General features: G+C 50.5%; 1 protein-coding gene across 1 annotated transcript in view; it reads left to right on the forward strand.

The window, feature by feature from the left end:
- PIWIL2 (piwi like RNA-mediated gene silencing 2) overlaps nt 1–22,317 on the forward strand; it is a 426,915-nt gene that overhangs the window by 76,421 nt on the left and 328,177 nt on the right. The window contains 2 exon segments of the mRNA XM_040346159.1: nt 8,961–9,113; nt 9,297–9,449. Coding sequence (XP_040202093.1) covers nt 8,961–9,113; nt 9,297–9,449 — 306 coding nt within the window.

Below are 22,317 nucleotides of genomic sequence, written 5' to 3' on the forward strand. Positions count from 1 at the left end.
TTTTAATAGAAGTCTCATCCAAGTCACATGTTCTGACTTGTGGTTCGACTTGTGCCCTGAGAATCTTAAAGGGGATCCCCACTTCAAAAAGGGGAGAAAAATAAAAGCTGGTATGCAAAGTGAACCCCACGCCAAAAGGGGGGGGTGGAACCCCTTGTGTGCGCCCCCCCGCCCACCAAGACCATACCACACCCTTATTCAAGCATGCACCCCCAGCAAGTCTGGAAATGGGGGGAGGGGAACAAGCGACATACAAGGCCACACACCCCCATGGGGGTGTGGGTGCTTTGGGGCAGGGGAGGACACTGTGCACCCCCACCCCAAAACACCTTGTCACCAATGCTGATGGGGACTAGGGCCTCTTTCCGACAACCCGGGTGGGGTTGTCAGGGTTGGGCTTATCAGAATCGCTGTACCTGTACGTCGGCTCCTTTTACGAGTCATAGCAGGCACCTTTTACCCACTGCCCGGTGAAAGGTCTCAATGCGCGTGGATGCAGTGTCCCCCCCCCCCCCCACCAAGACCATACCTTACCTTTTGCAGCTCCGCAAATCTGGAAACGGGGGGAGGGGGAAAAGCGAGTGCCCCCCTCCTGGACATACCAGTCCACAATGCCCTCAACATGGGGTGTGTGGGTGCTTTGGGGGGGGGGGGGCACTGCGCACCCCCTCCCCAAAGCACCTTGTCCCCATGCTGATGGGGACTAGGGCCTCTTCCCGACATCCCGGGCAGATGTGCTTTCCACCGTTCCCAGTGATAATAAAGTATAACAATTCAAATTAATTTGGCCTCTTAACTCCCAATGATCTCTAGATTATAAGAGATCATCAAATGCATGATGTAAGTAAATGCCAATGCCTGGCCACATCCTCTGTGTGTCTCCCGACCTCCAAGATGGGTGAATGGATCTGACAGCTCCCGGTTCAGTGTCCCCACATTGCTCACTCTGAACTCTGACTCTTCCATGTCGCTTCAGCCTCCCTCCTGAATCGGTTCTTGATTGAACCTGAGCCAGGTGCATTGGCTGAATGGGAATTAGTAGTTGAGGATAAGATTTTATTTTTACTCTGTCAATACTCTTTGCCTATCAGTAATCCTATTCAGGGACATTTCTGCAAAAGTGGGCAACCCTGTGGTAAAAGGGTAAGGGTCTTACAGGTGGCTGTGTTTTTTTTTTTTTTTTTTGGGGGGGTTTTGGACAAGTTTGGCCTTGTTGCTGTCTTCACAAACACGTTGTTGGGCACATCCATCATCTAAGGACACTCTAAGGAACTGGAAGGGGTAATGCCTGGGTGTGCTTTTCAGTCTTTTTTTTTTTTTGGGTGACTGTCCAATTACCCGATGATGGCAGCATGACTCTGGTAGTCCTGAATATGAAATCCTCCATTTACTGCCGACGTGGCACATATATGCGGCCTCTTGATGGGTAGACTTTAATGCAGAGAGGCTGCATTAATGTGGACTTATATAAACAGTCTTCTGTGCTGAGAGTGCGAGCCTCGTGCGCTTCCAACACAATCGCTAGCGGTGACTGGAAAACTCGATGCATATTTGTGTTGTGATCGGGAGCTTTCTGATCATGTGACCAATGTGACAGCCAATTACAGGGATCACATAACCCGAATACCCGCCTCTGTCTCCCAGCATTTAGGTGTTCTTAAAAGGCTGGGAGGTCGCGTGGGAAGGGGTTAAGAAATTAGGATTTTTTGTTTACCTGTGAAGTAGTCATGAATAGAGAAGTTACATTTAAAGCGGTGGTTCACCCTCATTACCAACATTCTAGCATTAAATTAAGCATAGTAGCGCGAGCTACAGTATGCCTTTATTTATTTTTTTAGCCCCGTACTCACTGTTTAATCCTATAGTGAAGATTCCGACTCCCCGCAGGGAATGGGCGATCCTATCCAGAGGGAAGATGATTAACGGCCGGCTATGGCACGTCATGCTCCCCGAAGATAGCCGGAGTAGGTCTCGGCTCTTCACGGCGCTATACGGCGCCTGCGCACAGACTATGCGCAGGCGCCGTGAAGAGCCAAGTCCTATTTCGGCTATTTCCGGAGAAGCGTGACGCGCCAGAGCCGGCCGTCAATCATCTTCCCTCTGGATAGGAACGCCCATTCCCCGCGGGAGTTGGAATCTTCACTATAGGATTAAACAGTGAGTACAGGGCAAAAAAAATAAATAAAAGCATACTCTAGCTCGCGCTATGCTTAATTCAATGCTAGAATTTTTTTTTTTTTTTATAGGGTGAACACCCTCTTTAAGTCAAAATTCTCGTTTCCTTGAGTCCATTGAGGGAGATAAGTCCTGCCCCTTTGTCTTTGGTCTTGCATCGTACTGTTCAGGGCCGGTGCTACTACTAGGCAAACTAGGCAGCCCGGCCACTGGAGTTCCTACTCTTTTTTCTCTCTGCAGCAAGCAACTAATGCCGCGTACACAAGACCATTTTTAATGTTCTAGAAAAAGTTTTTTTCGAGCCTGCCTTGCATACACACAATCGCGGAAAAAAAATAATTGAGCAAAGCGCAGTGACGTACAACACTTACGACGGCACTTTAAAGGGGAAGTTCCATTCGGATGGCGCCACCTACGGGGCTGATTTCGGGTTAGTAAAAGTTTGGTGAGAGACGATTCGCGCTTTTCAGTCTTCCTGCTTTTCAGTCTGTTACAGCGTGACGAATGTGCTATCTCCATTTAACGCTAGTTTTACCAGAACGAGTGCTTTTGTCTCATAACTTGCTTCTGAAAATGCACGTTTTTTTTCCCCGCCATTAAAGCCTACACACAACGTAAAAAACGACGCAAAAAATTAGAGCATGTTCTAAATTTTTAATGCCCATTTTTCACGTCGAGAAAAATGCTCTGGAGCCTACACACAATCGTTTTTAATGACCATTTTAAAAAATTGAATTTTTCACATCATGAAAAATGGGAGTGTGTACGCGGCATCAGTCTTAACATCAGCAAGCAGTCGCTGCTCCATCTGCACATAGTGTCAGAGGCGCAGCGGAGGACTGTCTGTGCCCCGACTCCTGAATGAATGCAAGAAAGCGAACATTTATTGATGGCTGCTGGTAGGTTGCATTGATAGGCACTAGTAGGATACATTTGATGGGCGCTGGTAAGGCTGAATTTGATGGGCGCTTCAATAAAAAGGTGGGGCAAAATTAGGTATCGCCTAGAGCAGTGGCGTCCAAACTTTTTCAAAGAGGGACAGATTTGATGAAGTGAACATGCGTGAGGGCCGACCATTTTAGCTGACATTCTTTGAACAATTAAAATGCAGTCTAAGTGTGTTCGTTCGAACACTAATACATGCCCAACAAGAATTCTCTTGCCTTTGTGGCTGTGTGTGGTTAAGAGATAAGCTTGGGTGTGTTATTTGGATATACCGTATTTATCGGCATATAACACGCACCTTCACTTTAAGAGGGAAGTTTCAGGAAAAAAACTTACATTTTAAATAACTGTGAAGCAAAATAAGTGTCAGTGCCCATCAATGCAGCCTCACCGTTGCCAGGAGTGCAGCCTCACCGTTGCCAGGAGTGCAGCCTCACCGTTGCCAGGAGTGCAGCCTCACCGTTGCCAGGAGTGCAGCCTCACCGTTGCCAGGAGTGCAGCCTCACCGTTGCCAGGAGTGCAGCCTGATTGATGCCCATCTGCAGCCTCGGAGGGGGATAGGCAGGGTGGCGGGACGACCCCCGACAGATTATATATAGGAGAATCTCCTGTTTACATGGCGGCCTCTTTAATACAAAGTCCCGCCTCCTATGATAGACAGAACAGTCATCCAATGGCAGCTCAGGAGACAGGACTTCCAATTAGATGCCACAGAGTAAACAGGAGATTCTCATGTATGTAATCTGATTGCGCTTGTCCCGCCCCCACCCTGCCCCCTCTGAGGCAGCACTGATAAATACAGTATATATCCTTTGTGGCCCTAGGGGCCACAAAAGATAGTATATCCAAATTACCAAGGGGGCCACATTAAACCGTAATGTGGGCCGCAATTGGCCCGCGGACCGGACTTTGGACATGCCTGGCCTAGAGTGTCATAAATCCTTGCACCAGCCTTGATACTGTTTTGTTAATAAAACGAAAGTATTTCGCTTTTTTAGACAGGGTTATATTGAGGTTGTCTTGGCACCTACTTTTGCCGGTGTTTAGACCTCTTGTGACCAGCAGTATATCAGACTATTTACAATCTTGTGTCCTTATAAGAACTCATGGACGGACACCGCAGCATTGACCTTAGGGTTATATATCCTTCCTTTCAAGGGAGGACTAGGAAGAGAAAAACAGCACTTTAAGTGTCAGTACAGCATCTCCCAGGGGACGGGTCCCCCGGGTACATCCCACTCTCTGCATCATGCAGCCCCAGTTTTTTTCTGCCTAGCGTTAGGAGAAGACATGACTCCTCTGGGCCCATGTGCTCGGGAGGTTTTTTTCTGCGTTTTTTGCCGCTCTTATTTTATTTTTCTTGCATTTTTGGATCCTGGGATCTACAATCAACTGCCGACTGGGTGACAGGCTGGATCTTCGATCCTTGTAGTCCCCCCATGTTCGGCCATCGAGCATGTGCCGGCCTTTAGCTACACGCGGGGTCTGCCACGACATGCCCCATTACTCCAGGGGTGGCCGGTGAGCTATATGCTCCGGGGCTCACTTATGACCGGGCTACTGCAGTCCGTGTCACAGTGGGCCATGGCCGACATCACTCCATACTGGTTGGCGGTGGGTCTGTCAGGAACGCTTCCAGCGGTCTCCGCGGGACAGGTATGTAAGTTTCTCCTGGAACGGCTGGATGGAGCAGCTGGACATTCCTGGGGCGGTCATTTAGGGGGTCTCTTGTCGTCCCTTTGCTCTCCCCCCTCCTTCCCATGCTTTGCTGGGCCTGCTGTTTTCCAGGGGGTCCCTAGGGGGGGGCTCTGGGTCCTGAACTGGGGGCTGTGCGCTGTGTGGGGGTCCGCTTTCTGTGTGGGTGGTCTGCCATTAGGGGGGCCTCCGCTCGGAGGCTGGGCGTTTGCAGCATTTCTTTTACCTCCAAAGGATTTGCGCCGGCACCATTTTCTTGTAGCCGGCACTGTATTAATTACAATACAGCTGGCAGCCATTTTCTTGTAGCCGCGCTGTTCCTAATGCAATTACATCCGGCAGCCATTTTCTTGTAGCTTGCGCTCTATTTTTCCATGAGGCAAGCGGCGGTCATTTTGTTGTGGTTTTAACACTGGTTTTGGCCTCTAGAGCTCAAATGACTCTTTCTGTGCAGCGCCAACGGCAGATCACCTCAGAGACTCATCAGGTAAACACTGTGCTGGGTGTTAGTGCGGACTGCAGCACTGAACAGTACCCAGGTCGGGCGGTGAGTTCCTCTGGGATTAACCCCTTAGTCTTTTGCAGCAGGGAGGGTGGGCCTTTTTCTCAGTATACCTTGACTTGGTCCCTGAGTGGCTGTCAGGTGAGCAATATATTGTGAGTGGCTTGTGCTTCTCCCCCAGAGATTCCAGTGATAGCAACTGGTCCCCCAGCACCTGCAGTACAGGTAGACTCTTTGTCAGCAGTCCTGGAATCATTTGTTGCCAGGGTGGAAGCGGTGTGTGGGGGTAAAAAGAGCCCCCATCACCATCTGGGGACAGCTCTGATTCAGACTCAGGCCTGGCCGTGGCGCAGGGCCCCTGTTCTGAGGTATCAGAGGACGCGGACCGGGACCTTTCGGACAGTGAGGAGGACTCTGTGTCTGGGGCGGCGCAGGACTGGGAGCTTGTGGGGGGTACTTATCACCGCGGTGCGTAAAACCCTCAAATTGAAGAATGCGACTGGAGCATTTGCTGAGGTGCGGGTCCATTTTGGGTCCCGCAAGTTGAACCGCAGTACAAAGGTTTTATTTTGGTAGGTTTATAGACAAGGAATGGGAACGGCCGCAGATGACCTTTGCGGTCCCAAAACACATGGCGATCTGTTACCCTTTTGAGAAAAGCCTTTTGATAAAACTGGGCATTCCCCCCCGTTGTGGACCCCCCCCCGGTGTTTAGGTTGAACAAGTTCACTACAATTCCAGTAGAAGGGACCCCTGCATTCAAGGACCCTACTGACAGGAGGTCCGAAGCGGTGGCCCGGTCCATGTTCACCATGCTGGGGTCATCATTGCGACCAGTATTGGCTGCGGCCCTGGTGTCAGACTTTTAACGGGTGGGCAAAATTGTTGCACTGAGAGCTGGAGGAGCAACAGGCTTCCCCGGTCTGTGTGGAGTTGGCTGACCAGCTGGTGCATGGCCTTGTGTACATCTGCGATGCAGCTTTGGATATGGCTCCCTTGCTTTCCAGAGCCTCAGTATCTGCTGTGGTACTACGTCACCAGATTTGGCTAAAATGCTGGTCCGCGGGGGTAAGTACTTTAATCCCACAATCCAGAAAGGATAAGGAACCGCGTCGTAGGCCAGGGTCCTCCTTCTCTGCTCAGAAACTGCATTTTCGTCAGTCTGATCCCGCAAGTAAGCGTTCCCAGGCTGACAAGGGGCCAGCTGAGGGACAAAGCATCCCTGGATTTGCAAGCAAAACAAGCCTGCGAACAAATCTGCGACAGCATGATGGTTTGCCACCGCCCGACTCGGTTGGGGGGTCGCCTTTGCGAGTTTGCAGCTCGATTGACCTCCCTGCTTTCCGACCAGTGGAGTTTCTGTCTTGCCCACCAAACAGATTATTTTCCGGTCTCGTCGGCCACCATTTCTCAGTGAATTAGACATATCGTGATTCCGGCCTATGCCCGACAGGGGCGGGCGCCTTCCTTTCCTGTCACGGCACATTCGACCAGGGCGAAGGTGCTTCCTGGGCCTTCCGACATCAAGCGTCTGTCTCACAGGTGTGTAAGGCGGTGACCTGGTCGTCCGTTCACACCTTCACTAAATTTTACAAGGTTGATGTGCATGCATCTGCAGATGCTTGCTTCGGCTGCAAAGTTTTGCAGCCGGCTGTTTAAGGTTGAAACTCCTCCGTTGAGTTTGGTTTTGGGTGGAAGTTGGTCTGCTTGCTGTGCCCACCCGTGTTTTTTTTTTTTTTTTTTTTACACTGCTTAGGGTCGTCCCTACTGTCAAGATTATTTGGAGCTGTGTCCGTCCATGTACGGAAGTAGGATTTTTGTACTCGCCGTAAAATCCTTCTCTGAAATTTTATGGACGGACATGACACGGACGAAAAAAATAATATAGTTCTACTTTAAATCCAATTGGGCTAAGGGAGCGTAATGGCAGCTGAGGTGTGCCAAAGTTCCTTAACTGAAGTTTTTCCACAGCTCTTGGAGGGGGGGGGGGGGGATCATATCTTCCAAAGCATGACAATTACAGTGGAGCAGAAAAAGAGCTCAGGAAACCATCCACCATTTTAAGCAGGGCACACGCAGGCTGAATGTCAGACAACAGCCTGTTACCAAAAAAAAAGTCTCCCATTAGGCCTTATGTATGTCCGGCTTCTGACGAACATGCGTGCTAGAAAACCAGCATCTGACTGACTCCCAATCAGCGCTCTTAGCCAATGGCAGAGAATGCTGTTCGAAGCGTTCTGGCGGGGAGGCTGTCCCCCTGTCAGAGCACAGCAGCTTAGTGGGGGAACAACTAACCTTGCATGGTTTACATCGGCTCTGACCCGAGCTGAATGAAAAAATACTAATATTGTGTACCTGGCTTTATGCTTGCTACCGTACCACTGCCTGCAGGCTCACCGCTGCACAAGTACTGGGTCCCTCCTACTCAGAGGTTTGGACCTGTGCAGCAGGGAACCTGGGAGCTGTGAAGTCAGTGTGAGCATACAAGGGAGCAGAGAGTCAGGTTTTTTTATGTATAGATGCCAGCTTCTGGTCATGGAACACAGTATTATTGCCTCATCGCCAAAGAATGGGGGAAGGGTGCTGCTAGCATTGTATAGACAAGAGATTGTAGTCCTGTGAGGTGGATGAAGAGGAATGTACAAGGAACACATTGGCCCGGATTCACAAAGGAGTTACGACGGCGTATCTCTACGCCGTCGTAACTCTGAGTGTGAAGCGTTGCATCTCTGCGCCTGATTCATAGAATCAGATACGCCTCACAGTTGCCTAGATACAAGCGGCGTAAGTCTCTTACGCCGTCGTATCTTAGGGTGCATATTTACGCTGGCCGCTAGGGGCGCTTCCGTATATTTCTGCGTAGAATATGCAAATTAGCTAGATCCGCCGATTCACGAACGTACGTGCGCCCGGCGTATAAAGATACGTCGTTTACGTAAGGCGGCGGACCGGCGTAAAGTTACCCCTCATAAAGCAGGGGTAAGTCATGTTCGGTATGGATGTCGGAAACGTCCGAACATCGTCGTATTTTACGTTGTTTGCGTAAGTCGTCCGTAAATGGGGCTGGGCGTAGGTTACGTTCACGTCAAGCATTGAGCGGGCGTAATTTACTTTGAAAATTCGACCTGATATTGAGCATGCATGCGCCATTCGATAAAAGCGTCATTTACGTGGGGTCACAAAACATTTACATACAACACGCACCCTACCAGCCTAGTTTGAATTAGGCGGGCTTACGCAGTGTCAGATACACTACGCCGCCGTAACTTAGAGCGGAAATTGTTTCTGAATACGGGACCTGCCGCTCTAAGTTACGGCGGCGTAGTGTATCTGAGATACGCTACGCCCGCCTAAAGATGGGTGCTTTTTTGAGAATCTGGGCCATTGTATTTCTAGCTACACTCCATCAGATTACATTTAATAGTAGAAGATTGGACTGTGAAGGAAAATGTGGGGAGAGTGGGATCACTGTTTGGTAAACTGACGTGAGATTCCCCTCCATGACAAAACTAAAGTGGAACCTAGAGTAGTTTGGGTATATTTCTTCCATGTCGGTAGTAGCAGTTGCGACTTTTATTTTGAACATATTACTGCAGGATAGTTTATCTGTTGTAGTATTTTTAATGTATTTCTCCTTTCGCAGATTTCCAGTAAGCCTTTCAAGTTCAGAACGTTCACCTCCATCCGTTTCTGGTCGGGGACTAGGTAGTGCTCCTGTCTCTCCGGTTCCTCCATCTACACTCCCGAAGACAGAAATCCCTCCAGCAGCTTCAGTTGTGACAAAAGAAGAAAAGAGGTGAGGGATGAGCATGTAGAAAGCAATCTCCAGTTATTTATACGTTTTTTTTTTTTTTTTTTTATAGCATACGTTTTTTGTGTGCATCACATTACATATGAGTGTTAAAAGCAGGCACTGCTACAGAGAACAGTTGTGCCGCTTGCCTGCCCCTCACTGCCTTCTCTCTTTCTCCTCTCGCAGATTTCCAGTAAGCCTTTCAAGTTCAGAACGTTCACCTCCATCCGTTTCTGGTAGGGGACTAGGTAGTGCTCCTGTCTCTCCGGTTCCTCCATCCACACTCCCGAAGACAGAAAGCCCTCCAGCAGCTTCAGTTGTGACAAAAGAAGAAAAGAGGTGAGGGATGAGCTGTAGAAAGCAATCTCTAGTTATTTATACGTTTTATTTTTATTTTATAGCATACGTTTTTTGTGTGTATCACATTAAATGCAAGTATGTGCTTTTATGAGTGTTAAAAGCAGGCACTGCTACAGTGAACAGTTGTGCCGCTTGCCTGCCCCTCACTTCCTTCTCTCTCATTCACAGAATTGAATTGCTACACTCCACAATGTATAGCATTCTCTGAATGGGTGGTGGAATGCTGTCATTTAGCCTCTGCACCTCCCATTGGTAGAACTAAACACCTTGTAGAAGTGTAGTAATGCATGTTTTGTGAAGAGTGGAGAGGGCAGAAGGGGGGTGGTTGGCAATCGGCACCACTTTTCTTTGTAGCAGCAACTGCAGTTATTGCTCAGAGCACCGGTAGCCAGCCACTCAAAAGAGCCACCTGGTGGTTCTAAAAATGCACAGAACAGATTTTATTTTTTCAGTCTGCTGATATGCATGCCTTTACACGTAAATAAACTGTATGGTGGTATATGTTTGTAATGGTCACCACCGTTTACGATATTCCATTCCATCGCCCCACGACAGCTTATCCGACACTCCAACCATCTAACAGACACGATCCATTCCCCCAAAATTAAGACGAGACACAAGCTGTTCTTTCTGGTTCCAAAATGAATGAATGAATCCTTTTAATGGTACCTTAGCTTTCTTATATACGGTACAAATATGTTCCAGTAATTAAAGGAACAAAGAAACTCTCCACCCACACATTACACAATGGGTCTTCAATACACCTTCTTTTATTTTAGATAATGACATTCAGTTAATTATTAGTCACCCCCCAGACGTCCCGTCTCCGCAATAATCTATTCACTGCTACATAATGCACATTCCTTTGTAGACGTAATTGATATGCTAATCCATTACACCTGAAAAGAGACATCTGACCTTTAGACTGCTAACTCACAACACCTCTATCATCAATAGTATCTTCATATCTTCACACCAAACAGTGTCATTAGCATACGCAATGAAATATCTAGGAGCAGACTCAATTAACACCTCAAAAGCATGTGTCCCCACATTGATGAAAAGACTCCATTGACCTGTTGGAGTCAGACTTTAACAACTTGTAATATTTCAAGATCTCCTGCAATACATGATGCTGGTATCCATACCGTACCCCAAATAAATTGCTCCAAACAGAGCATTACTTACCCAGCCAACCTCTGCCTCTCTGAGAACATGCCTGCCGCTGGGGAGAGGCCTGGACTGGCCCTTCTCCCTGGAGTCCTTTCAGCCGCTGGAGAGAAGACAGGGTGACTGGGCTCAGTCCATCATGCTGTTGGGGATCTGGGCCAACTGCCCCCCATCCCTGAGGTATACCAGTGGAGACTGACGTCCCATCCACTGGTGGTAGGTGAAAATCCCCCGGTGCTTGTAAAGCAAAGCCGACATCCTCCTGTCTCAGTGCCACACCGTTTTCTGGGGTTGTGTCAGTGAAGACTGAAGTCCCATCCACTACCCCAGGAACTCCCTCTTCCGTTAGTTGAGAACAGAGGCTTGTGGCACTCTGCTCTGTTGCCAGCTCTTCTGCTGGGTTGCTGTGAGGGGGAGACAACAGTCCCATCCCCCGATATCAGCTCAAGCTGCAGTTTTGTGCAGCGGTCAGCAGCATCCTGCCTGGCTGCCAGTGATTTGGCTGGGAGTAAAAGCTTTACAACCTCAGCTTGTTGGAGAGAGGGGCCAACCGCCCTGTCTCCCTGGATCTCCACATCATCCGCTTCGGCTTTAGGGATGGCAATCTCCATATTTTCCACTGCCGATTCATCAGCCAGGATTTCAGAGTTGTCATCTGAAATTTCCTCAAGGTCCCAGGCAAAGGGAGCCCCACCCTGCTGCTGAGCAGAGTCTAGCAGCTGTCTGTAGGCGATCTCCAGCTCCCATTCCTGAACGGCCAGAAACTCCAAATCTTCCTGTAACCAGTGCCCTTCTGAGACATTCAATTTTTGCTCTCTGTGCTCCATTATTTCCTCCAAGCGCCACTCCCGGTCATCCCAGAAGTCAGGATCACTGGACATCCTCCAATACAGCAATCCCAGGCCATTATAGTAAAAGCCTTCCGTGGGGCTGTCATCCGCTAACCACGGGCACTCTTGGGCTACATACCACCGGAGGGCTCTGTAGCTTTCGTCCAACCGCATCTCTGCCCAGATCAGCCTGCTTAACTCTGCTGTCCACTCCTGCTTTGGTTGTTCCCCCAACAACGTACATCATACTGCGACCAGTACCTTACATGGATGGAGGGGAGGACCTTCCCCTGGTGTTGCTGCTCAAGAGCTAGCGCTTCCTTCCAGAGTTGGCAATGAATCACATCCGACCATCCCAGCAGGGCCTCCTCTGATACTGGTCCTCTGTGTTGTATCCGCATCTTTTGTAACCTCCTTCGGAATTCCTCTTCCTTGGAGACTGGTATCTGTACCTCTCCTCTCTTCAGTTGGTGCTGCTGTGACTTCTGCTGCTGCATCACCTCTTTGATGTAGCCAAGTTGCATCCACAGCCGCTAAAACTAGGTCTACGATCTCCGGTGGAGGATTAGGACCATACTGTGCCAGTCCTCGTTTAACAGCCTGATCAAAACTTTCTTCCTCAGGTGTCCTGTCTTACGCTGGGCCTATCCATTTCGACAAGTTCTGCGATAATGGCCCTTTTTTTTACGGTTGCTGGCCGGTCTGCCCCGGCTCTCCAGTAATTCTTTGAGGGAAGAGAGCTTCAGCCGTGCATACTGAGCATCCATTGTCCTGTGTCCTTGTAGCTGTTCTTCCGGCGATGGAATTATCCCACTGCTGTGCCACCACTTGTAACGGTCACCACCGTTTACAATATTTCATTCCATCGCCCCACGACAGCTTATCCGACACTCCAACCATCCAACAGACACGATCCATTCCCCCAGAATTAAGACGAGACACACGCTCTGTTCTTTCTGGTTTCAAAATGAATGAATGAATCCTTTTTAATGGTACCTTAGCTTTCTTATATACAGTACAAATATGTTACAGTAATTAAAGGAACAAAAACTCTCCACTCTCACAATGGGGCGTCAATACACCTTCTTTTAGATAATGACATTCAGTTGAGTTAATAGTCATCCCCCAGATGTTCCGTCTCCGCAATAATCTATTCACTGCTACATAATGCACACTCCTTTGTAGACGTAATTGACATGCTAATCCATTACACCTGAAAAGAGATGTCTGACCTTTAGACTGCTAACTCACAACACCTCTATCATCAATAGTATCTTCATATCTTCACACCGAACAGGTTCATTAGCATACACTATAAAATATCTAAATATTGCAAATACAGAAAAATGCCTGTTAATCTGCAATAAATTCAATATGCTCTTAGCTACCCACTTGGGGTGCACTCTGTCCCCTACTACATGTGTATCCATTGATTTTTTTCCCAACACAATTGTGTTGCTGCCCTATTTTTTGTAGCACCTTCCCACACATTCTGTAGATGTAAAGTGCTCTTGAGATATCTAGTTATTGGGATTGTTCCCACTCCAGTATAATCTAGCCTAGGATAAAAAATAAAGTGATGTAATCAAGCATAGAAGAGCGAGGTTTGGGGGCAAGTTTGCATCGTGCCCATATAAATGCTTTATCGTGAACATTTGTGGGCCAAATCAGATTCACTTTAATCTACAGCACCTTTTTTCTTTTTTTTCATTTGCTCCCCTAACACTTTGATCACCAATTGGATTGTAGAGAGATTCTCTCCCTTATATACCCCCTTCCTGCCCAGGTGAAATCTCAGCTTTCGACACTCACGATTTATATTAAAATTGCGCGGTCGTGCGACGTGGCTCCCAAACAAAATTGACGTCCTTTTTCCCCCCACAAATAGAGCTTTTTTTTGGTGGTATTTGCTCTCCTCTGCGTATTTTTTTTTCTGCGCTATTTTACTTTTTGCTATAATAAATATCCCAAATTTGTATTTTTTAAAAACGTTATATATATATAATTTTTTACTAGTAATGTCGGTTACCTGCGATTTTTGTCAGGACTGCGATAGTATGTTTGACACATTTTTGGGACCATTCACATTTATACAGCGAACAGTGCTATAAATATGCACGGATTACTGTGTAAATGTGACTGGCAGGGAAGGGGTAACACTAGGGGATGAGGAAGGTGTCAAATGTGTTCCCTGAGAGTGATTCTTAATGTGGGGGGAGGGGACTGACTGGGGGAGGTGACCGATCTGTGTCCCTATGTACAAGGGACACAGCATTGGTATTCTCTCCCTGACAGGACGTGGATCTCCATGTTTTGGCTGTGTAATGGCTGATCTCGTGTACCTGGTGGACATTGCGGCCGCCAGGCACACACATCGTCATCTCAGTGACGCGCCAGGCATGCACGCGCGACCCCCCCAGTGGCCGGAGGAGCAGAGGCCGCAAAAAGACCGTCTCCCGGACCTATAGAGCCACCTTGTGGCTGTCTTTTTACAATGGCCCAGGTCTCAAGAAGTTAAATCCCACCTTCAGTCAAAAGTGTCCGATTTTATAGCTGCCTATGTTTCTAGTTAGTGAGGTGAACTCTACCAGAGTTTTAACCCTACCCCACCCTGCTAAAACAATGTGTAAATTACTATTTCTTTAGTGTTCATGGACGGACACAGCAGATTATCTTGACAATGGGGTATTTCCCTTCTATCAGGAGAGGACTAGGCAGAAACATTGTTAAAGTGTTAATACAACCTTAAACTGTACAGTACCGCCCAGGAGGCGGTCCTTCTAGGTATAACCCCTTTCCCTGCACACAGCAGCTTGAGTTTTTCTCTTCCATTCATGGACGGACACAGCAGCATTGACCTTAGGGTTATATACCTACCTTCTAGGCTGAGACTAGGCAGAAAGAAACAGCACTTTTAAGTGTTAAAACACTTCTCTCAGTACAGCACCTCCCAGGGGGCGTGTCCCCCGGGTACATCCCACTCTGGAACATCCAGCCTCCATTTTAATCTGCCTAGCGTCAGGAGAGGACATGGCCTTTCTGAAGCCCATGTGCTCTGGAGATTTTTTTGCGATTTTTCGCTTTTATTTGTTTTTTGTTCCTGCATTTTTGAATCCTGGGATCTACTATCAACTGCCGACAGGCTTGAACTTGATCCTTGTAGTCCCCCCCCATGTTCGGCCATCGAGCGTGTGGCGGTCTTTAGCTAGGCCGTCCACGACATGCCCCGTTGCTCCAGGGGCGGCCGGTGAACTACATGTTCCAGGTCACACTGGTGACTGGTCTCTATGTCTGTGTCAGTGTGCCGGGCCGACAGCCATGCCGCAAGCGGACGTTGGTTCTGTCTGGAATGCCTCCTGCTGGTGGTTGCAGGATGGGTAAGTAGTATTCCCTTGCCTCGGCAGGGTGTTTTCGGCTGGTGTATTCCTGGGGAGGTCGACTGAGGGTCCGCCCTGCTTTCCTCTCCCTCCTTCCCCGTTCTGGGTGGCGGCTGTGAGGTGGGGGTTCCACCTGAGGGGGGGCTCTGCTACTGCCGAGGGGGCTGTGCTGCTGTGGGTTACTGTATTTTTTACTGTGCTGGGCTGTATATTTTATTGAGGTGCTGTGACAGTGTTTTTCACTGTTTTACACGTGTACGGTCGCCATTTCTCTTCCGTTCATGGACGGACACAGCAGCCTTTGACTGTAGGGTTATGCACCTTCCTTCCAGGAGAGTTTAGGCAGAATTACGAACTTAAAGTTTTAAAAACCTTTTAGTGCAGCTCCTCCCAGGGGCGTGGCTCCCCGGGCATAACCCACACCCTGCTCTAGCAGCCTCAGTTTTTTTCTGCCTAACGACAGGAGAGGTCAGGCACTCTAGAGTACTGTACTCTGGAGATTTTTTTCTTGCGATTTTTCGCTTTTTATTGTTTTTGTTCCTGCATTTTGTGATTCTTCTATCAACTGCCAACAGGGTGTGACAGGCTGGGTCTTGACTCTTGTAGTCCCCCCGTGTTCGGCCATCGAGCGTGTGCTGGCCCTCAGCTCTGGGTTGTCCACGACAGGCCCCTTTGCTCCAGGGGCGGCCGGGGAACATCTTGTTCTAGGGCACACATATGACCGGTCTTCATGGCTTTGTCACAGTGTGTCTGGCCGACAGCCATGCCGTTTAGCGGACCTTGGTTCTGTCTGGGATACCTCCAGCCTGTGGTCACAGGACAGGTAAGTAGTGGCCCCTTGCTCCGGTAAGGTGGTATGGCTGGAATTTTCCTCTGGGAGGTCGACTGAGGGCTTGCCCCGCTTTCCTCTCTCCCTTATTTCCTCTTCCTCTTTTCCTATTTGGGTAGTGGCTGCGAGGGGGGGCTTTCTGGGGTCCCTTTTACCAGGTCTCAAAATTTCAAACCCTGAGCTTCTAGCCAGGCCTCAAGTGTTACTCGCCACCTGTTGCCTCACCTAACCCATACACTGCCCCACCCCTAATTCTGCCCCTAAACACGCCCTTGTAGATTATCTCTTGGAATGACACTGTTAAATGTTTTATGCCAAATCAAGTTACACAATTAAATATTACCAACAACAACTTTAACAACATGGGACAGGGCACTGGGGGCAGACCAGAGGGACAGGGCACTGGGGGCAGACCAGAGGGACAGGGCACTGGGGGCAGACCAGAGGGACAGGGCACTGGGGGCAGACCAGAGGGACAGGGCACTGGGGGCAGACCAGAGGGACAGGGCACTGGGGGCAGACCAGAGGGACAGGGCACTGGGGGCAGACCAGAGGGACAGGGCACTGGGGGGCAGACCAGAGGGCATATGGCACTGGGGGCAGACCAGAGGCATATGGCACTGTGGCAAACCCATTCTCTTGCTCCATTCTCTTTATTTTTCTTTCTCTTTCTTTTTCTTTCTCTTTCTTTTTCTTTCTTTTTCTTTTTCTTTCTCTTTCTTTTTCTTTCTCTTTCTTTTTCTCTCTCTATCTCTCTCTCTCTCTCTCTCTCTCTCTCTCTCTCTCTCTCTCTCTCTCTCTCTCTCTCTCTCTCTCTCTCTCTCTCTCTCTCTCTCTCTCTCTCTCTCTCTCTCTCTCTCTCTCTCTCTCTCTCTCTCTCTCTCTCTCTCTCTCCTATTCTACCCACTCTCATAATCAGGAGCCCCTGTTCCCCCTTTCATTCAGTCGGGCAGTCAGGAGGGAGTACAATCCAGCACCAAGATTCACACACCTGCATAGCCATTGACACCACAACACAGCGCACACTGACACCGCACAGCATACTGCCGCTCTCTTGTCAGGGCAACTCTTGGTGAGCGCTGTGCTGCACTGCCTAACTGGGACACCCAGAGTGGTGATTATCGCAGTCCTTCAGCTCACTTGTTCCTTCCTGCTCTCCGCTTTCCAGCTACATTGGTCAGGTTGGGAAGCCAGGCTCAGAGAGGTCATACTATAAGGTCCCATGGCTTAAAGAGAATTGTAAGGAGAGCACCTGTGTACTGCTCTGCATGTGTGCGGCTCACCCGACTACTTTTCCTGGGCACGCACCTTTCCTCTTCGGCCGCCAATCGCAGCGTGGCTCTAAGTGTAGGCACAGATTGGACTGTTGGTCATGCAGAACTGTTATCACTCGCCCACAGCTTAAAGCCACTCGCCAAATGCTAGCAGGTGAGTGGAAATTTTGAGGGCTGTCTTATACACCTGGGCCTGTGTGCGGAGCGGGGGCTGTGTGTGTTCACTGCAGGGGGCTGTGTGTGTTCACTACAGGGTCTTTGGTGGTCTGTGCTGTGCTGTACTGCTGTGTCACTTTGGGCTCTTTAAATGCGCAACGGCCGCCATTTTGCCGTAGTCGCCCTTTATATGGCTCGGCGGCCATTTTCTTGTGGTCCTATGCTGTTTTTTTTTTACACATTCGGCGGCCATATTTGATTTTGTTTGGCCTCGTGTGGCTGTTTTAGCGCTGCAAAAAGACCGCAAATCTGCCTGAGGGGACAGACACAGCGCAGCCGGCTTCTCAGCACACCTTTAGGCTTGTCTCAGCCCGCGCAGCACCGGGAGGTGTGGTGAGTTCCCAGGGGGCTCCCATACTCTGTTGTAGCAGCCAGGAGGTGGCCAGTGTTTTTTTTTTCTGCTTTGCAGTAAGGCTGACACAGCAGTGGGGCATTATGGAGCCTGAGCCAGGTACTTCTTCCCCAGCAATGCCTGAGTTAACACTTGACACCCCTCCCCCTGCCACATCTGTTGAGGCAATGTCGGCTGTCCTGGAGTCTTTTCTCGCCAGGTTTGAAGCAGCTAGTGCCCAGAAGGGGGGTAAAAAGCGCCCCCTCCCTGAGCCTGCTTCTGGGGATGTCTCTGACGCTGGATCGGACCCTGCTATTGCTGCTTCTGGTTCTGTAGTGTCAGAGGCTGCGGGCTTAACCCACGCGAACAGTGAGGATGACTCTGCTTCAGGGTCAGTTGCTGACAAGGAATTTGTTGGAGCTCTTATTTCTGCGGTGCGTGATACTCTGAAACTTGAAAATGCGGCTGAGGCACCTGATGTGCCAGTCCCTTTTGGGTTCCGCAAACCGCCACGCACCGCTAAAGTGTTTCCTTGTGTTCCTTATTTGGACAATATGTTGTACAAGGAATGGGATACGCCGCAAAAGGTTTTTGCTGTTCCAAAAAACTTTGCAACCCGTTACCCCCTTGAGAAGGACTTTTTAAAAAAAGTGGGTCTCTCCTCCGTCGGTGGACCCTCCCGTGTCCAGATTAAGCAAGGCCACCACGTTGCCTGTGGAAGGGGCTCCTGCATTTAAGGACCCTGCTGATAGGAGAGTGGAGGCTGTGGCCCGCTCCCTATTCACTGTTATGGGTTCGGCTGTGAGGCCGGTTCTGGCCGGGACTTTGGTGTCACAGACTCTGACTGAACGGGCAAAGCTCCTACTGCAGGAGCTGGAGGAACAGGACGCTTCCGAGACCTGTAAGGACCTGGCTGAACAATTGGTTCAGGGTCTGAAGTTCGTCTGTGAGTCGGTCCTGGATACGCTCCCCTTGCTTTCCAGGGCTTCCGCCTATGCGGTTGTATTGCGCCGCCTTGTGTGGCTGAAATGCTGGTCGGCGGACCAGTCCTCTAAGAAGGCTTTAGAGGATTTGCCCTTTAAGGGTGAACGACTTTTTGGGGCATCCCTGGATGACATCATTAAGGACGCCACGGGTGGTAAGAGCACACTGCTCCCACAGTCTGGGAAGGGCAAGGAGCCTCGCCGCAAGCAAGGACCCTCCTTTACTACCCCAAAGCGTTTTTTTTCGTGCGCCCGGCGCTGCGGGAATGAGTCCGCAAGGTGCTAAGGCCCCCGCTGCGGGGCAGAAGCGCACCTGGTACCGCAAGCCCAACAAGCCTTCGGACAAACCTGCTTCCGCATGAAGGCCTACCCCTGCCCGGGTCCCGGGTGGGGTGCCGGCTTCGCAAATTCGCGGATCGGTGGAGGTCTCTTCTGTCCGAGCGTTGGGTTTTCGAAGTGGTTGCCTCGGGGTACAAGAGAGTTTCTCTCTTGTCCCCCAAACAGATTTTTTCCTTCCAACCTCCAGCTGCCTCCGGTTCGCCGGCAGGCCCTGGCAGGGGCTGTCCAGGATCTACTGGACAGGGGGGTGATTGTACCGGTTCCTTCGTTGGAACGATTTCAGGGGTTTTACTCCAATCTGTTCGTGGTTCCCAAAAAGGATGGGGTCCGCTCTATCCTGGACCTCAAGGCCCTCAATTGCTTTGTCAAGGTGCAAAAATTCAGGATGGAGTCGATTCGCTCGGTGATAGCGGCCCCGATACTAGCCCTGCTGAGACAGCGAGGGATCGCTATCGTGGGATATCTGGACGACCTTCTCCTGCGAGCTTCCTCAGGCTCAGAATTAGAAGAGGACGTATTTATCACGTGTCACTCACCAAAAGTTCGGCTGGCTTCTGAATCTCCATAAGTCAGTGTTCCGTCCCAGAGACTGGAATACCTGGGACTAGTTCTGGACTCCGCGGAGGTGAGAGTGTCCCTCCCGACTGAGAAACTAAAGACCCTGCAATCTGCAGTGAAGCAGTTGTCGACCCAGAAGTGGTCGTCTCCTCGCTTCTGCATGAGAGTCCTGGGTCTGATGGTGGCCTCCTTCGAGGCGTTTCCGTATGCCCAATTCCACACCAGGGACCTACAGAAGGAGATTCTGTCAAGTTGGGACAAGCTTCCGTCTTCTCTGGATTACCAGATTCAGTTGAACCATCTGGTCAAGTCTTCCCTGGTGTGGTGGCTGACGTCTCCGGTGCTTCGGACCGGGAAGTCTTTTCTGCCATGCCGCTGGACAGTGGGCACAACGGATGCCAGCCTCCCTGGCTGGGGGCGGGGGCGTTTGGGGCACTCAGTCAGCCCAGGGGCGCTGGACTCGGGAGGAGTCCCGCCTGCCGATCAATATTCTGGAACTCCGAGCAATCAAGCTGTGCCTTGCCAGGTGGTCCCTGGATCTGCAGGGCCGTCCGATCAGGATCCAGTCCGACAACGCCACGGCGTATGTCAATCATCAGGGAGGCACAAGGAGCTCAGCTGCAGCAACGGAGGTCGCGCAATCCTTCGGTGGGCTGAAGGGGTCCGTTCCGGCTCTGTCGGCCGTGTACATTCCGGGAGTTCAAAATTGGCAAGCCGACTTCTTAAGTCGCACAACTCTGGATCAAGGGGAGTGGTCTCTCCACCTGGAGGTGTTTCAGGGTCTGTGCTGAAAATGGGGCACTCCAGACGTGGACCTTCTAGCGTCTCGCCTCAACCGGAAGGTGCCACGGTTCGTGGCCAGGTCGAGAGACCCGTGGGCGGACGCGCCAGACGCGGTGGTGGCCCCTTGGGGTCACTCGCCTAATTTACGCCTTTCCTCCTCTGAAGCTTCTTCCTCGCCTGCTGCGCAGGGTGGAAGCCGAGGGGATTCCAACAATCCTGATCGCCCCAGATTGGCCGCGCCGCTCCTGGTACGCGGACCTGGTGCGTCTGGTGGCAGACGTCCCCTGGCGTCTACCCCTGAGAGAAGATCTTCTGTCGCAGGGTCTGATCTTCCATCCTGCTTTACAGTCGCTGGCGTGGCTGTTGAGAGCCAGGTACTGAAGGACCGGGGCCTGTCGGGCTCGGTGATCTCTACTATGCTGCGTGCACGGAAGTCTACTTAACGAAAGATTTACCATTGTATGTGGAAAGCCTACATCTCTATGTGTTAGGAGATGAAGTGGCACCCTCGTACATACGTGGTGTCCCAGGTTCTGCTGTTCTTACAGCGGGGAGTGGATCAGGCTCTCGCCTTGAGCACGGTCAAGAGCCAGATCTCTGCTCTGGCTGTTTACTTTCAGCGTCCCTTGGCAGCGCACTCCTTGATACGCACGTTTGTGCAGGGGGTCCGCCATTTGGCTCCTCCGGTGCGCCCTCCACTGCCCACGTGGGACTTGAATTTGGTCCTCTCGGTGCTTCAGCGAGCTCCCTTTGAGGACATTCGGAAGATCCCTTTGTTGACTCTGTCACAAAAGGTGGTTTTTCTGGTAGCTATTACCTCGATCAGACGGGTGTCTGAATTGGCGGCCTTGTCCTACAAGGTCCCCTACTTGGTCATCCATCAGGATAAGGCGGTGCTGCGTCCGCAGCCCTCTTTTCTTCCAAAGGTCGTTTCGGCCTTTTACATTCCCTGGATGTGGTTCGGGCCCTTCGAGTTTACTTATCGGCGACGGCTCGGTTCCGGAAGTCGGACTTACTGTTTGTGTCGGTGTCTGGTCCCAGAAAGGGCCTGGCAGTCTCGTCGGCCAGCATTTCCAGGTGGATCCGACAGGTTGTGCTTCAGGCCTATGCCCTGAAGGGGTGGGCGCCCCCTTTTCGGGTCACGGCGCATTCGACCAGGGTGATCGGTGCCTCTTGGGCTTTCCGACATCAAGCCTCTGTGTTACAGGTGTGTAAGGCAGCGACCTGGTCGTCGGTCCACACTTTTTCAAAGTTTTACAAGGTGGATGTGAGTGCATCTTCTGATGCCTCCTTCGGCCGCAGGGTGTTACAGGCGGTAGTTTAAGGTTGGAGTTCCTCCGTTGAGTACCCTGGTTTTGTTTGGGGTGAAGCTTGGTTTGCTGTTTTTTTTTTCTCACCCCTCGAAATTTTTTGACACTACTTGGGGACGTCCCTACTGTCAAAGGATGCTGTGTCCGTCCATGAACGAAAGAGAAAATAGGATTTTTGTACTCACCGTAAAATCCATTTCTCTGAGTTCATGGACGGACACCGCACCCACCCCTCCTTTTGTTTGTACTGCATGTTACGAACTGAGGCTGCTAGAGCAGGGTGTGGGTTATGCCCGGGGAGCCACGCCCCTGGAAGGAGCTGTACTAAAGAATGGTTATTAACACTTTTAAGTGTGCAATTCTGCCTAAACTCTCCTGGAAGGAAGGTGCATAACCCTACAGTTAAAGGCTGCTGTGTCCGTCCATGAACTCAGAGAAATGGATTTTAGGGTGAGTACAAAAATCCGTCTCTATATGTCGGCGGCCATTTTCCTGTAGCCCGCATGCTGTTTTTTCTGCGTGTCGGTGGCCATCTTAGAAATGTTTTGGCCTCTAGTGTCTGGAATAAAGGTGCCAACGCCACAGTTTTTTCTTCCTGAGGGAACGACACGGCACAGACAGCACTCTCAGCTCTGCACAGCGGTACAGCCTGGTTCTGGGTGGGGAGTCCCTGGGGGTCCCCTGCTCTCTGTATCAGCCGGGAGGGTGACCGGTCGGTCCTGTTTTTTGTCTGCAGTACTAAGGTGGCATTTTTAGGTGGGACAGCATGGAGTCTGAACCACAAGGGCCCTCAGTTGAGGCTTCTACCCCAAACATGCCAGATTTAACCCTTAGTGCCCCTGCGGCC

Source organism: Rana temporaria, chromosome 3 (genome assembly GCF_905171775.1).
Source record: "Rana temporaria chromosome 3, aRanTem1.1, whole genome shotgun sequence".
Lineage (NCBI taxonomy): Eukaryota > Metazoa > Chordata > Amphibia > Anura > Ranidae > Rana > Rana temporaria.